Source organism: Ursus americanus, chromosome 2, assembly GCF_024610735.1.
Source record: "Ursus americanus isolate L20-20 chromosome 2, mUrsAme1.1.p, whole genome shotgun sequence".
NCBI classification, from domain to species: Eukaryota; Metazoa; Chordata; class Mammalia; order Carnivora; family Ursidae; genus Ursus; species Ursus americanus.
In genome coordinates, this window is record NC_142128.1 from 81198992 (window position 1) to 81214650 (window position 15659).

A 15659-nucleotide genomic window follows, 5' to 3' on the forward strand; every position below is an offset into this window, starting at 1 on the left:
ACAGCCAGCGAGAGAGGGAACACAAGCAGGGGGAGTGGGAGAGGAAGAAGCAGGCTCCCAGCGGAGGAGCCTGATGTGGGGCTCGATCCCAGAACGCCAGGATCACGCCCTGAGCCGAAGGCAGACGCTTAACCGCTGTGCCACCCAGGCGCCCCTGCTGAGTATACTATTAAGTTCTCACTCTTGGTTATTCTACAACATGTACACAGAATAAATGCAACTTAAGATGTATGAAAACAAAATGCTGTTCACTGCTCAGACTTCCGCAGCGCTTCATGTCTTCAAAGACACTTTCTCTGAGGTAACCTGTGACTCTAATTGCTAAGCCGGATGGCCTAGAAGTCATTCTACTCAACTTCTCTGTGTAACATCTGACATTGTGGATCACTGCTTCCCTTATGAAACTTTCATGTTTTATGGCTTCCTTTACACTGCTGTCTCCTAATTGTGTTGCTGCCCCCTCTGGCCATACCCCAGCCTCCTTTCCTTGTCCCATCTTTTTTTTTTTTTTTTTTAAGATTTTATTTATTTATTTGAGAAAGAGAGAAAGAGCGAGCATGAGCAGTGGGACAGAGGGAGAGGAAGAAGCAGACTCCCTGCTGAGCAGGGAGCCCCACGTGGGACTTGATCCCTGGACCCCAAGATCATGACCTCCGCCGAAGGCAGACGCTTAACCCACTGAGCCACCCAGGTGCCCCCTTGTCTCATCTTCTTTATCAGACTCACCCAGGATGCTCTGTTGGACCCCTTTCCATTTTAGTGTATGTTCCCTTCCTAGGCAGATTTATCAGGACTTCCTTATCACTTAAATATGAATGGCTCCCTAGTCTTCGGCTCTTCTGTCTCTTTCCAGAGTCCTAGATTGTATTGCCAGTTGGAGTATGGTATGTCTCATAGATTCCTAATGATTTAACACTTCTAGGAATGCCTTAAACCTGCTCTCCACTTCCATTCCTTATCTCAGTTCATGGCAACATCAACTACTTAGTCACTACAGTTAGAGTGACACGTTACACCTCCTTTTGTCCATTACTATGACTGGCATCAATAGTCAGCATAATGTAGTGGGCAAGAGCAAGGACTCTGGAGCTGGAGTGCCAGGGTTCAAACCCAGCCCTACCATTTAGTAGCAGATTTCGAGCAAGATTCTTTTTTTTAAAATTAAAAAATTTTTAAAAATATTTTATTTATTTATTTGACAGAGAGAGAGAGTGATCACAAGCAGGGGGAGCTCCAGGCAAAAAGAGAGGGAGAAACAGGCTCCCCACTGAGCAGGGAGCCCAATGAGGGGCTTCATCCCAGGACCCCAGGATTATGACCTGAGTTGAAGGCAGACTGAGCCACCCAGGCGCCCTTGAGCAAGATTCTTAAGTACTCTGTCTTAGTTTACTCATCTGTAAAATGAGAATAATGACAGTAGCTACCTCCTGGGGTCCTTGTAAGGATTACATACGTTTGTATTCATAAAACACTTAGAACAGCATCTGCCACAGAGTAAGTGCCATACAGGTGTTTGCTAATACATTGGTCTCTGATTTGTCCTCCTTCTAGTTCATCTTCCATACTGCTTACAGACATTTTCAAGGGGCTGCTAATTATTGAGTGGTCAACCAGTCATTGTGCTAAGTGCTTTATAAGCAGAATCTCATTTAATCCTCATAACAACCTGCTAGGGAGGTGTTATTATCCCCTTTTGAAGGATGAGGAAACTGAGGCATTTAAAGCTAGTGTATTTTGGGGCACCTGAGTGGCTCAGTCGGCTAAGTGTCAGACTCTTGGTTTTGACTCAGGTCATGATCTCAGGGTTGTGAGAGGGAGCCCCATGTCGGGCTTCATGTTTAGCACAGAGTCTGCTTGGGATTCTTTCCCCTTTCCTCTCCCTTTCCCTCTGCTTCTTCCCCTGCTCATGCTCTCTCTCTTTCTTAAGATAAATAAATAAATAAATAACATCTTAAAAAAAGAGCTAACGGCCTTTGCCCAAGGTCACACAGAGTAAAAATGCCAGAGTTGGGATTTTGGTTCAGGTCTGTCTATTCCCTGAGCTAGTGCTCAAAACCAGGAATCTTTACTGTACTGCTTTCCAAAACCTGAGCTAGTCACCTACTGCTTAACCGTCTTCAAAGACGCCATACTGCCCATGCTGTCATGATGTATTTCTTCACAGTCCTGTTCCAGCTTAACTTCATTTCCTGTAATTTTCTCCATGCAGACAGCCCTCTCCTTCCTTTCCCCCCTCTTTCCCTTCTTACCTTCCTTCTTTCTTTTCTTTGTTCTTCCAAATTTTATTGAATACTTGAATGCTAGGCACCATGCTAAATTGGAGAAAACAAAAGAAACGAACATTTTGTCTTCAAGGAGCTCAGAGTCTGACAGAAATTACCATTGACCATACAGTGAGAAGATTGCACCAGGGCGACGTGGGAGCCAGATTGGAGAAAGGAAGGAAGGGACTAGGGAGAGTTTCTCTGAGAAAGGTACATCTAGCTGCCTTAAAGGATATTCCAGTCAGACAACTTCTTGCCATTCTTTAATAATCCCGACTTCCCCTTGCTTTTTGCCTCTGAGATCTTGGAGGTGCCTTTCTCTCTGTCAGATTGGTGTTTAAGACTGTATTTCAAAGTCACTTTCTCTGGAATGCCATCCTTTCCTTCCCAGTTACTTGGATGTTTGTTGCCTCGTACATACCACAAATTCAGCATGTATCCCACTGTAGTCTAGCTATTGGTCTATCTGCCTGTCTCTCTGACTAGACTGATGTCCTCGGGGGGGAGAGGGGAAGATAGTCTTACTTATTTTTGAACTGTCCTTCATTCCCAAAGTGGCATGACGAGCATATCATACTACTCAGTGTAATTTTGTTAAATGAAGAGTTACTTGCCTATTTACAAAAGAAAGTGTAAGGCAAGGGGCCCTTCTGATTCAGAGTAAAGCTATTCAGATTATTATAGTATCTAGCACAGTGCTCTGCAGAAAGTAGGTTTTCAGTAAATACTAAGTATTTGATGGTTCTGTCAGTGAAATATCTGAAGTAATGTTAGGAATAAGGAAACATTAAATCTACTTCTTCAGATAAATTAAGATTTTCATGTCTAACTGAGTGTCAGGGCTCTGGATCAGACATGAGGAGAATTAAGAATTGTTGGTTATAGAGCTAGGATTCAGGATTTTCTTTCTTTCCTGGGTCAGGCCATGCATCCAGAATCTTGTGCCCAGCTAAGACAGCAAGGTATGGCTGTTGGGAGTAGGATGCGTGGTCAGAAGGGGTTGTGGCCTAGAATGTAGCATTCTAGTCCATACCTGGCTAAAGGCCCAGCAGTCTCTTTTGCACCTGCTCCTGTTTCCGTCATCCTACGTAGGTGCACCATCCACTCATTTACCTCTCTGTGGTTATGTCTCCTTACTGGGAGCATAGACTTCTCTTTCGCCTATTTCTCCTAGGAACATTTACCTCCACTAAAGGGGGGATTGTTATGGTGGGGAGAGGAGTATGGTCTTGAGGTGAGAGGAGTCCTCACTCCTGTTCTTGTTCTTCTTCTTACCATGACTACCCTTTCACCAGTGGTTGAAACTTTTGTACAAGAGTCAGAAAGACTCCTAGCCTATGCCTATTTTCCATCATGCCTCATCCCTCTCCAGAGGAAATGGTGGCAGAACTCTACTAGCATGAATTAAGAGGAAGGGAAAGGGGAAGAATACATGGAGAGAGAGAAAAAAAAAGCCAACAGCAAAGACTGATACCTCAGAATACTGTCCTGGTCACAGTGGTCCCCTGGTCTCTTTGGGTCTCATCAGAATTGTGAGAATTAAAGGACAAAGAACATGTAAGGGGTTTAGAATAGCGTTTGGAATGTACACAGTGAGCGCTTAATAGATGTTAGCTGTTATTATCCAGGGCTCCTTCACTCAGGGAAGGACCTAGGTTTCTGTCTCAAATCAGGTCCTCTAGGACAATCACTCACACACTCAAAAGTAGCTTTAAACTGTGCGAGTGATCTATTCCCTATGCTTCCCTAGAAGAGCTCAGCCTGGAGGCCAGATGCATTTCTGGTTTCCCTGGGGGTCAGGTTGTCATGGTACCCCTAGGGGATTCTCTTTCCTCCCAATATTGGTTTCCCTCTCAACCTCACCCTGAAACCCCAGGAAGCTCAGTCACAGGTCCAGTTGGTACCTTTCCCCCAGTACGCCCCCTCCCAGTACTGGTTTAGGTGCGGGTGGTGTTATTGACCTTTCTGGTAGCCCTGGGATTAGATAATTACGTCGAAATTCAGAAACAGCATACAATTTTTGGCACTGACATCTTTAATGAAATCCAATGAGCATTTATTGAGCACCTAAAGCGTGTACAATACAGTTCCTTTAAATACTTCTTTTTTTTAAAAAAGATTTTATTTATTTATTTAACAGAGATAGAGACAGCCAGCAAGAGAGGGAACACAAACAGGGGGAGTGGGAGAGGAAGAAGCAGGCTCATAGGAGAGGACCTTATGTGGGGCTTGATCCATAACGCCGGGATCACGCCCTGAGCTGAAGGCAGACGCTTAACGACTGCGCCACGCAGGCGCCCCTAAATACTTTTGATCCTTAACTATTTAGCCTGTTTTACTCGCTCAATTTGGATTAATGTTGATCCATCCTTAAGAGTTTTATGAAGAACAAATATTAAAATGAAAAACTGTTTGCACAATTCTTTGCAAATATAAATGCCTTGTGTAAATTATTCTAGCTACAGTATTGATATTAATTGCAATAACAACACTGCCGCTTCCCAGGCAGGCGGTAGAGAGCAGTCGTAAGGCCAACGGGAGAGGTCAGGGGAGGTGCCTCCAGCACGTTCTGCCCAGAAGGGGAGGAGCCTCCAGGAATGTACCCAAACCCAGCCCCTTACCCCGCCCCTTTCGTCGGTGCGGCGTAGGCGGTTACCATGGGGATGACGTCTAGAGGGCGGGGCGGGGCGGGGCTATGGAGAGGAGGAGGAAGATGGCGGGAGGGCGGCTCTGAGGAGACCTCGGCGGCGGCGGAGGAGGAGAGAAGCGCAGCGCCGTGCCGCGCCGGGGCCCATGTGGGGAGGAGTCGGAGTCGCTGTTGCCGCCGCCGCCGCCTGTAACTGCTGGACCCGAGTGGGAGTGAGGGGGAAACGGCAGGATGAAGTTCGCCGAGCACCTCTCCGCGCACATCACTCCCGAGTGGAGGAAGCAATACATCCAGTATGAGGTACCGGCGGCCGCCGGGGTGTGGGAGGACTCTGAGGGGCCACCATCTCGCCAGTCCCGACCTCACTGCCGCCTTCCGCTCCCGCTGCCTCCCAGCGCTTGGGCGGACTTTGACCCGGTGCGGCGGGGAGCCACTGCGGCATCCCCGCCGCGGCCGGCCCCCTCTGGGCCCCGCTGACCTTCCCCTCCCCCGCAGCCCCGCTGCCGCCGGGGTAACGGATATGCAGGCGGCGGGCCGGGAGGGAGGGCACAGCTCGGCCGGGGCTGGGGAGTAGTGGTGGGAGGGCGAGCCGCAGGTTGGGGAATCGTGGTGGGAGGGCAGCCCGGGGTCGCGGTGGTTCCGCGCTAATCCCCTCCACCCCACTCACTCTGACCTCTCGTCCCCACCCTGGGCGAGCGCCCCCTCGCCAAGGTTAGGTTTTGTTTCTCTCTGCTCACCTCTCACCGAGGAATCCTTCTCTTCCGAGATAAAACCCTTTAGTGATTTTCTTCATTCTACAGTCCTTCCGCTTTTCCCCACTTGCCCACTGTCGACAAAGGCTTTGTAACAGGGTTGAAACTTGATTTAAATGTATATCACATATGCAGTGGTTACTGTATGGAAAGGTATTGTAATCATCTATTCTGTTTTGATAAGACGGTGACTGTTCTTTTTACTGATTACGCGAAGTATACAAAGTAACCACATCTCTGGTTTTGACTCTCCTGTTGTTTTGGAATGGAGTGAAGGGGGAAAAGAAAATAATTAAAATTTTCAGGTTTTCTCTCCTAAGATTTTTGTTAGCGAGGGAGAAAACTGTATTGTAAACAATGTACTTTGAAAACATACCTGTGTATTGCAGCTATCATGGCCCTCTTTCCCCCCCAGTTTCTGTGATAACAGCTCCTGGAGAGTATTCAGTAGGTACTGATAAGGAACCTCACGTTAATATAGGGAAAAGTAAAGATAATGAACCCATTTATATATTCACAAGGCAAGATACCTGAAGAGCTTTAAGCACTGCAATAGGTTATTCTCAGTTGCTGGCAATTCAGCTCCTTGGATAGAGAAAGAAAGACTTATCTGTAACCTCCAGGAATTCACATCTATGTGTGTGCAGGAACAAAGAGTATAAAATCAATATGAACACAAGTATGTTAGCTACATTTTATGAATTAAAATATTTTAGTTCTCTTTAATTTCTATTTAAGTTCAGTGATAGGATGTTTAGGCAATAGCACAAAGTTTATTTTTCATATAGCTGCTGTAATAATTGAAGAAGACAGGGAAAAGGGTGTAGGTAAACAAAACCTTGAAGATTGTAAAATAAATTAACCTTGTAAAATACAGTATTTGATTATTGCCAGAAATGAAACGCCCAGAATTATTAATGCTTTCTTGTCACTTAATTTTCTTACAGTGTTTTGTGGCTACATTTTGTAAGAATGAAATAAGGCACTAGCTTTTCATCCTGTGGAGTTTTTGATTTATTGTTTCTAATAACATTTGGTCAGTTTTAAAACCTTGGCTAGAGTCCAGATTATGGTTTTTATTGAAAGGAGGGTATTGGTCTTTCATCTTGTAGTAGTAATTTTCAGCACCACTGCCAGTTCTTCATAGAGGCATAGGACACAGCATGCCAAAGCAACATCTTATACTTGTTATATAGTATGGAATGCCTGATTTGGGCAAAAGTAATAGTGGCTGGTTGTATGCTGTGATTCATTTTAAGTATTATAGCACTTAACTGTCTCATAGAATTGTATTAATTTGGAATATCTGGGGCTGGAAGGGGAAGCATAACATTTAGTTTGAAAATTCAATTACCTCTTGATTCGTAATGTCAGCTTTGTGGCTGGAGTAACCACAGTAATTCTGGGACTTCTCATTCACATACTCCGTTTAGACACTAACACTAATTGGTTAGGTTGGTTACAGAGGGAGTGTGACTGCATTATCTTTCCTGGGGCAATTATGAATTATTTTTTAAAAAATTCATTTATTATGGATAATTGAAATTCTATTCTGCAGAGTCCCTACTACATGACTCCTGTCCCAGATAAACTCATTGTTTGGTAGGTAAAATTAAATAAGGGGGACTTTTCTTTGTGAACTGGAGCCATGAAAGACATTTTTTTTTATAGGGTTGGGGTCTGTGTTGTATATTGTTTCCAAGAGCTGATGCTATTCCTTTAAAATACTTAAAAGAGGCATAGATAGGAGTTTTCAGAGTCCAGACATTTTGGCAACTTAAAAACTTAGGGGAAAAACGACATCTTAAAAGAGGTTAGCTGTTGCTAGAGAAAAGAACCTTCTTATAATGCAGTAACATGTAGTTTCTCATGTACGAAGATCATGCCCTGAAACACTGTTAGCAGAACAGACACTTGAGTTTGTTTTTCAAACACTGGTGGTGAAATTTTGGGGTATTACCCCTGATGTGTAGCCTGTGGTGTTTTCTAGTGCTGTGAACCACTATGAACTATTCAGCTTCTTTGGTTTTTATGTCATTTCACTGCATTAAATTTTATTTGAAATAAGAGAGCATTAGATAGAAACTGAAAATTTTGTTTTACGTCTATAATTATTTGTGTTATTGTGTATACATGGTCACACAATAAATGATAGTTCTTGTATATGTTAACCATGAGACCCTGAGGACAATCTTTTTGCCTTTTCAGGGCTCTTTCCTTTTCCATAACGTAAGAATATAGGGCTAGAGCTTTTCATGGTCCATTGTGGTTCATAGGTTTTTGGTTTAATTTTTAATGGTTTTTGGTTTTTGGAATGTTAAAAATTATTAATATTAGTGACTCTCAACCTAATAACTACTTGAGTTTCTGATTTAAAAATAAATTGTAGAGTTCATAAATTCAATCTTCATAGGCAGAATAATAAAGCATAAAAGAGAGCAACAAGAAGAAACTGTATAAAGAAAATCTATTTGATACATTTGTGAATAGTTTTTACAGAGAATAAACACAAATGAGCAGAGACCATCCCTGTTTCCAGTAATCTATTTGAGTGTAAATCTTTGCATAGAAAATAGAACATCAATAAATCTTTATGAGAGCACTTTAAAAAAAATTTAGAATCCGTGATTGCAATTTTAGAGCTCTGTAATTGATTAATCAAAATTAACAGACCAGTTTCAACCACATAGACTAGTATGACTGTGTTAATATTTTACAGAATATTAGCAAAAGAAGCAAATATTTTGATGCTTTAGGCTGCTGACTTGTGTTCTCATCCCTAGGGTCCTGTGCTGCTTTGGTTTCTCAGGAATTAGGAATGGTTTTTTTTTTTCAGTGTATACGGTAGTTTTGTTAAGATACTAAAATAATGAGGTATCTAAATTTCAGGATTTTAAAGGGAATTTAAACACTGTCTACCTTCTTGTTTTTTTCAGACAGGGAAACAAAGGTCCAGAGAGGTTAACTTGTTTGTCTGGGATCATTTATAGATAGCTCATCTCTTGAGCATAGAAGTGTAAGTAAGCATTGGGAGTCAGGCCACCCTAGCTGTGTGTTACCCTGATGAAATTACTTCCTCTTTCTGGGTTTTAGGTTTTTCATTTGTAAGGTGAGAGAACTGGACTTGATGGTTTCTAAACTCACAGGGCTATGTTTTCTAAGGACCTATCTAGCTGTAAATTTATGTTTTTATGGTTTAATTATGTTTGATATATGAAGAAGACAGAATTCAAATTTAGGACTATTTAATTAACATATACTGTAGTATTAATTTCAGAGGTGGAATTCTGTTGATTCATCAATTGCATACAACATCCAGTGCTCATTACTTCAAGTGCCCTTCTTAATGCTCATCACCCAGTTACTCCATCCCCTACGCACCTTCCCTCCGGCAACTCTCAGTTTGTTCCCTATAGTTAAGAGTCTCTTATGGTTTGCTCAGCTCTCTTGTTTTCTAGGACTATTATTAATAGCATCTTTCTACATTAAGGTTCTTTCAGAAAAATTTTGAAGAGGTTTTAATCTGTGAATGGAAAACTGACCCAATGAAACTTTTATTTAGCTTAAATAAATAAAAAGTGATGATCCTGGATTAATTTTTTGTTGCAGGATTTGGAAAAGGAGAGATTCTGTATAAACTGTACATTCCTTTTTTTCAAGTGTAAGGAAACATTGCCATGACTTTATTGTGATTTTTATTTATAGAACTATCCCATGAGAACACTTGTGTTGCAGGCTTCAATTTCCCAAAGGTATTATGTTGATTCGTTAGGGTTAACTTGTCTTGCTAGAACTTGTTTGAAATTTCCAGTTTGGCCACCCGATGGGGCACAAACCACTTTTTCTTTCATGCACTTCTGCAAATGAAAGTACAGTATAGCATATTTAAGATAACACTTGTAAATAAGATGCCTGGCATTTACCAATGTTTCTTAAATGAGTAAATGAATGTTGTATAAAAGAGGAATCTATTAACTATTCTTTATTATATTTGTATAATGAAGTATGTTAGGGTGAGTATCCTGGAAAGATTATACTTGTCCATCTATCCCTGAAGGTTGGTTTTGGATCAGCTTTTGGGTGAAGGCCCAGATCATAAGAACATAAGAATCTTATTTGACCCGTGGTGACCATGGAAAATTAGTCCTGGCTTCAAATCCAGTACTAATCTGGAAAGCATTTGAGAGACTGATTGACTTATGCTGGCTAGGGGTTTAAAGTATATTTGTATCATAGTCCCCAAAGGAGAGTACCCCAAACTTCCATGGAGTAAGAGAAGATAATATTAGAACTGTTAGTTATATTCATTTTTATGCATAAGACAAGGAAGAAATAAAATTTTACTAATATTTAATAAATGGATCAATTTGATGACCTTGCTAGGAGATATTCTGAGAAAAAAAAGGATTGCTAATATGTTTTTTACTTGTTTGTCCATTTTCAGCAAATATCAGTTCATCTAGTTTATAGGTATGTAGAATTTATGGATATTATCTAGTTTTGACTAAACTTACCCTTATAAAATGAATGTGACTTAGACTTAAAAAGACTCCTGTAAAGAAGCCCCAACAATACCACTAAAGCAAACACATGTGAACAAAAAAAAATGGCAGAGCTGATAATTCTACTTCTAGTTCTAGTTTTTGGTCAGGCAAATTACAGATAATAACAATGACACTTTAATAGATTGGACATGGAGTTTGCCAAAAAAATTTCAAAATAATTAAGATAATTCTTTGAAATAAGATTTTACATCCACTGTCAATCCACAGTGAACTTCACCCTAAGCGTATATTAAGCATTAAGAGTATCCTGCCTTTGTCAGGTCTGTTTTTCAGTTTATAACAATTCTAATTAAGTTTTACAATGAACTAATTCCTGAAGTTTGAACTAGACCTTTGAAATGCTGTATCATAAAATGTTAAACTCAGGTTTTAAAAATGATGAAACTTTTCAGTTATGTTGTTTTCTGAAAGTATTGTTATTGATGATAATTTCTTAGATTAAAAATATTTTTGTACGGGACACCTGGGTGGCTCAGTCGTTAAGCGTCTGCCTTCGGCTCAGGGCATGATCCCAGCATTCTGGGATCGAGTCCCACATCAGGCTCCTCCACTGGGAGCTTGCTACTTCCTCTCCCACTCCCCCTGCTTGTGTTACCTCTCTCGCTGGCTGTCTCTCTCTCTGTCAAATAAATAAATAAATAAATAAAATCTTAAAAAAATATTTTTGTACTATTTATAAGTGAAAAATAAAAATTGTTTATCATTGTCTCAACTTTTAGAAACTATTTAAAAATTCTGTTTTAGGCATGCCTTGGTGGCTCAGTTGGTTGAGTGTCCGGCTCTTGATTTCGGCTCAAGTCATGATCTCAGGGTCCTGGGATCGAGCCCCACGTTGGGCTCTGCACTGAGCATGGAGTCTGCTTGAGATTCTCTCTCTCCCTCTGCCTCTGCTTCCAGTCGTGCACTCTCTCTCTCTCTCTCAAAATAAATAATTAAAATCTTAAAAAAAATAAAAAGTTCTATTTTATAATATATACAGTTGTAGAAGGATATAATTTATCAATAAATATACTGGAAGTACATAGTAAGCTTTTGTTTTTGTATTTGATAGGGATATGATATAAAAAAAGGTTTGGAAGACTTTGCTCAAGTTTTGCAGCTTAACCCAAGCTGGTTTGTGGGTTCCCTTGTATTGAACTGGCCTTTGGGATTGAGAGAGTGTCAGAATTCACTAGGTTTGGCATTTGCTTTTTCACATATTCCTGTTACCTAGTAAATGCTGAAAGAAGCCAAGTTAACAAAGCTCATGAATAAATGCCTTAAATTATTTATTATTTCCAACAAATATTTATAGGGGTTCTATTATTTGCTGTAGGCTGATCAATTTATCCTGAAATTCTAGTTCTTTCATTATCTTAAAAATAGAAAAAACAATAGTATTTTTGTTTGTTTTGTTTTTGGTTTTATATTTCAGTCAATGCATGTTTTCAGAATTAAAAATGGTGTGGAAAGGGAAAATTGCATATTGAGGACTTGGAACATTGTTATAAATTTGGATCCCTTTGTAAATGATGTGGAAGACTTTCTCCTTAGCTTTTTAAACTTTTTATGTTATATACCTTTAAATCTAATTTGTTTTTATTTTTTAAAAATTATTTATTTTTAGAGAGGGAGGAGGAGCAGAGGGAGAAAATCTCAAGCTGACTCCCCGCTGAGCACGGAGTTGAACACTGGGCTGGACTTGATCTCACAACCCTGAGATCATGACCTGAGCCAATATCACGAGTTGTATGCTTAGCCAACTAAACCACCCAGGTGCCCCTAAATCTAATTTGTTTTTAGGATCAGATTTAGTTACCTCTTTCTTGCCATCACCATGCAGGTATGGTATATCTATAGGTACTAATCAGAAAATTCTTAAAAAGTTGTTTATTTATTAGAGGTTAGAGGAAAGTATAATTAACCTGCTGTAAGCATAACTTACACCTGTATATTCTCTGTAATGAGGATGATATGTTGATTATGTCTTCTCTTATTTGCTGAGGATGATCTGCAATATTTAGAAAGACTAGACTAGGAATAAGGAGGTGTAAGTCCTTAGACCTAGTTCTATTACTGACTATTCATAGAGAATTAGTGAACAAGTGATTTTTTTTTTTTTTTAAGATTTTATTTATTTGAGAGAGAGAAACAGAGAGAGACAGAGAGGGCACACAAGCAGGGGAGAGAGGCAGCGGGAGAGGGAGAAGCAGACTCCCCGCCAAGCAGGGAACCCGATGTGGGGCTGGATCCCAGGACTCGGCGATCATGACCTGAGCCGAAGGCTGACATTTAACCATCTGAGCCACCCAGGTGCCCCAACAAGTGATTTTTTTAAGATTGAAGAGCCGAAATGTAATCATTTAGGAAAGTGGGAAATTTTTAGATTATTGTGTGACTTATTTAGGGTAAATTGGTAAACTTGTAATTCAGAGTAATCCATGTACTTTCGAGGCTTTTTTTGTACTTCAGAGTAGTGGTTTTTAAACTTTTGGTTTTGGGACCACTTGAAACTCTTGACAATTATTGAGGATTCCAGAGTCTGCTGATATATGCTGTATTAGAAATTAAAACAGAAATGCTTAAAACACAGGAGTATACAAGCGTACCTACTAGAGACATGCTCTCACACTTCTTGCAGCCTCTGGAAAACAGTTTACTTGTCAAAGAATGAGAGTGAAAAAGCAAATGAAGTTTTGTATTATAATTAAAAAAAAAAAAAGAGTTTGGATCTTTTGGGCTCCCTGAAAGGGTTTCTGTTTTTTTAAGTTTCTTTAAGTAATCTCTACACCTAATGTCGGGGGGCTTGATTGCATGACCCCAAGATCAAGAATTGCATGTTCTTCTGACTGAGCCAGCCAGGGGCCCCTCCCTGAAGGGTTTCTGAGAGTTGTTGCCTTAGAGCCCAGGACTCCTTTCAGAAAGTTCAGAGATGGGGGCGCCTGGGTGGCTCAATTGTTAAGCGTCTGCCTTCGGCTGAGGGCGTGATCCCAGTGTTCTGGGATCGAGCCCCACATCAGGCTCTTCCGCTGGGAGCCTGCTTCTTCCTCTCCCACTCTCGCTGCCTGTGTTCCTTCTCCCGCCGGCTCGCTCTCTCTCTCTCTCTCTGTCAAATAAATAAATAAATAAATCTTAAAAAAAAAAAAAAAAAGTTCAGAGATGGCCTGAGAAAAAGTTCTTTAATTTTAGGAAGCACAAAGAGGAATAAGGGAATCTCTTGGGTGAGAATTCTCTGGTATCTCCCCTACTACAAAGGATGTTCATTTGGGAAAAGTGAAGTTGGCTTCCTTGGGATTCCCAATTCCATTCTCTTTCCTTTGAATTGAATTAGTAGATATGTGATCAGCTTGTCATTAAGGAGAATGGAATTAATATTTATTGAGCAGTTAGGAACCCAGTGTCAGCTGCTTTCCATAGGTTAATCTCATTTAATCTTCACAAAATATGATTTATTATTTTCATTTTAGAGAGATTAATCAGTTTGTTCATCGCTACACCCCTAGCAAGTAGTAGAGCCAGAATTTGAAATCAAATCTGTCATAAAAAGCTTTTGCTTTTATACAGGAATTGTAAATAACAACAGTGGTGATATCAGGGGGCAGTAACAACAGCTGTGATTTTTTTGAGTGCTTACCCTGTTAGGCACTGTGGTAGGTACTTTAAAAACATTTTCTCTTTATAGCAAGCCATTTAGGTAGGTTGTTAGCTCTGTTTATAGATTGGGGAAACTGAGTCTTAGGGCCATTGAGTAATTGATATATTGATACTGCTAATTGTGGGTAGGCTCTTCTTAATTCCTACATCATATTGCTTTATGAAAAATAAACCAATAAATTCATTCATTTATATATACATCCAGTTAGATGTAGTCTGATCTGTTCTTGAGCACCTGCTGAAGTATTGGCTGGTCTGTTTTTAGTCCCAAGTTTCAGTCTGCATGGTTTAGAGGTAGTGGAGTGTGGTCTGGAGGTCAGAGTTAATTTATATTTTCCTCAAGATTATCTGTGTGACTATTATTAGATAGTAGTTGGTAAGAGGACCTTATGAAGATGAGGCCATAAGAAAGAGATATTAGTGATAAGAGTAAAAAGAGGAAGATAAAAATGGGCACAGGGCACAGCTGTTACTATGCCAAGTTGTGGCGTTTGGCTTCTAGCTCATAGATCATGGAACATTAATTAGACCTGTAGGGAATTTCAGAGATTATTTAACGCAGTTCCTTTTTTACTTAAATGGGCAATGAGGTTTAGAGAGGTTAAGTGATTCAGGGTTACATGGTGTGGTTAGTGGCGGAGTTAACACAATTACCCTGTTTCATTTTATTGCTTATTATTTTGCCTTATATGCTAGTAGGTTCATATGCATACAGAGGACAAACTCTGAAGCCAGACTGCCTAGTTCATATTCCAGCTCCATAATTTACTAGCTAAGAGACCTCAGACAAGTCACTTAACCTCTCTGTGTTTCAGTTTCCTCATCTGTAAAATAGGGATAATAATAGTAGTTATAGCACTTTGTGAGGATTAAAGGAATTAAAATATGAAAAGTGCTTAGAACAATGCCTGGCACATAGTAAGAGCTATATATTAGCTATTAAAATTCTTTCTCCAGCAGAGCTCAATGGTACTAGATAATGTTGGGTTAACAGTATCTTTGTAAGGGAAACTGAGCCTTAAAGCTTGTCACTGTCGGCTTATCCAGTTCAGATTTTCTTGGAAAATGGCTTTGTTGATTTTAGCTATTACTCTTATTATTTGTGATACTTATATTAATAAATTGTCCTTAACCTTTTTATATATAGTGAGAAAACCAGGTGGGAAGAATTATATGGTTTTTGAAGTCCCCTGGGTCACTTATAATTTAGACATTATTTATTTAAGTTATAGACACTGTCTGTATTTTTTTTAAATTGGGGTGAAATTCACATGTGTATTCTTAAGTATGACCAAATAGCTTGAGTGAGTTGTTTGAGTTTTTAGTTATTTTCAATTTTCTAATGAAAATTTTATTTCTAATACTAGAATTGGTTTTGGAGTTGAGAAAGACCTTTCAACCCGTCTACTTCATAGATGAATTAATTGAGGGTATTGAAGCCAAGATATGTATGTGGTCAGAGTCTTAAAACTAGCTGATAGGAGAGCCTAGAATAAGAATATTGGCTTCCGACTCACTGCTGTACCTTGCTGAGGCTTGTCACTGCTGTAATGTGTGTTGTTGTTGTTGTTGTTGTTTTGCTTTTAAATTTTAAGAATGAATTTTCTTTGCAAGAGTCAGTATGAATTTAAATGTTCTAATGATTATTCGGATACTTTGCATTAATACATTTATCTGAATCTAATACAGTAGATCACATTATCAACCTAAAATAATTCTTGTGTGTGTCACTTAAAAGACTGAGTAAATTAAGAGACTCAGACCTTAAAAATACTATTGTTTACTCAGCTACAGAAAA

General features: G+C 39.9%; 1 protein-coding gene across 2 annotated transcripts in view; it reads left to right on the forward strand.

Moving 5' to 3' along the window:
* The first annotated feature begins 4956 nt into the window (after positions 1 to 4956).
* The window catches only part of XPR1 (xenotropic and polytropic retrovirus receptor 1), a 234242-nt gene continuing 223539 nt past the window's right edge, over positions 4957 to 15659 (forward strand). For both annotated transcript variants that reach the window (XM_045811338.2, XM_045811337.2), the window contains exon 1: positions 4957 to 5211. In XM_045811338.2, the coding sequence (XP_045667294.1) occupies positions 5207 to 5211 (5 nt within the window). In that variant the 5' untranslated portion in view covers positions 4957 to 5206. The remainder of the gene's footprint in view (positions 5212 to 15659) is intronic.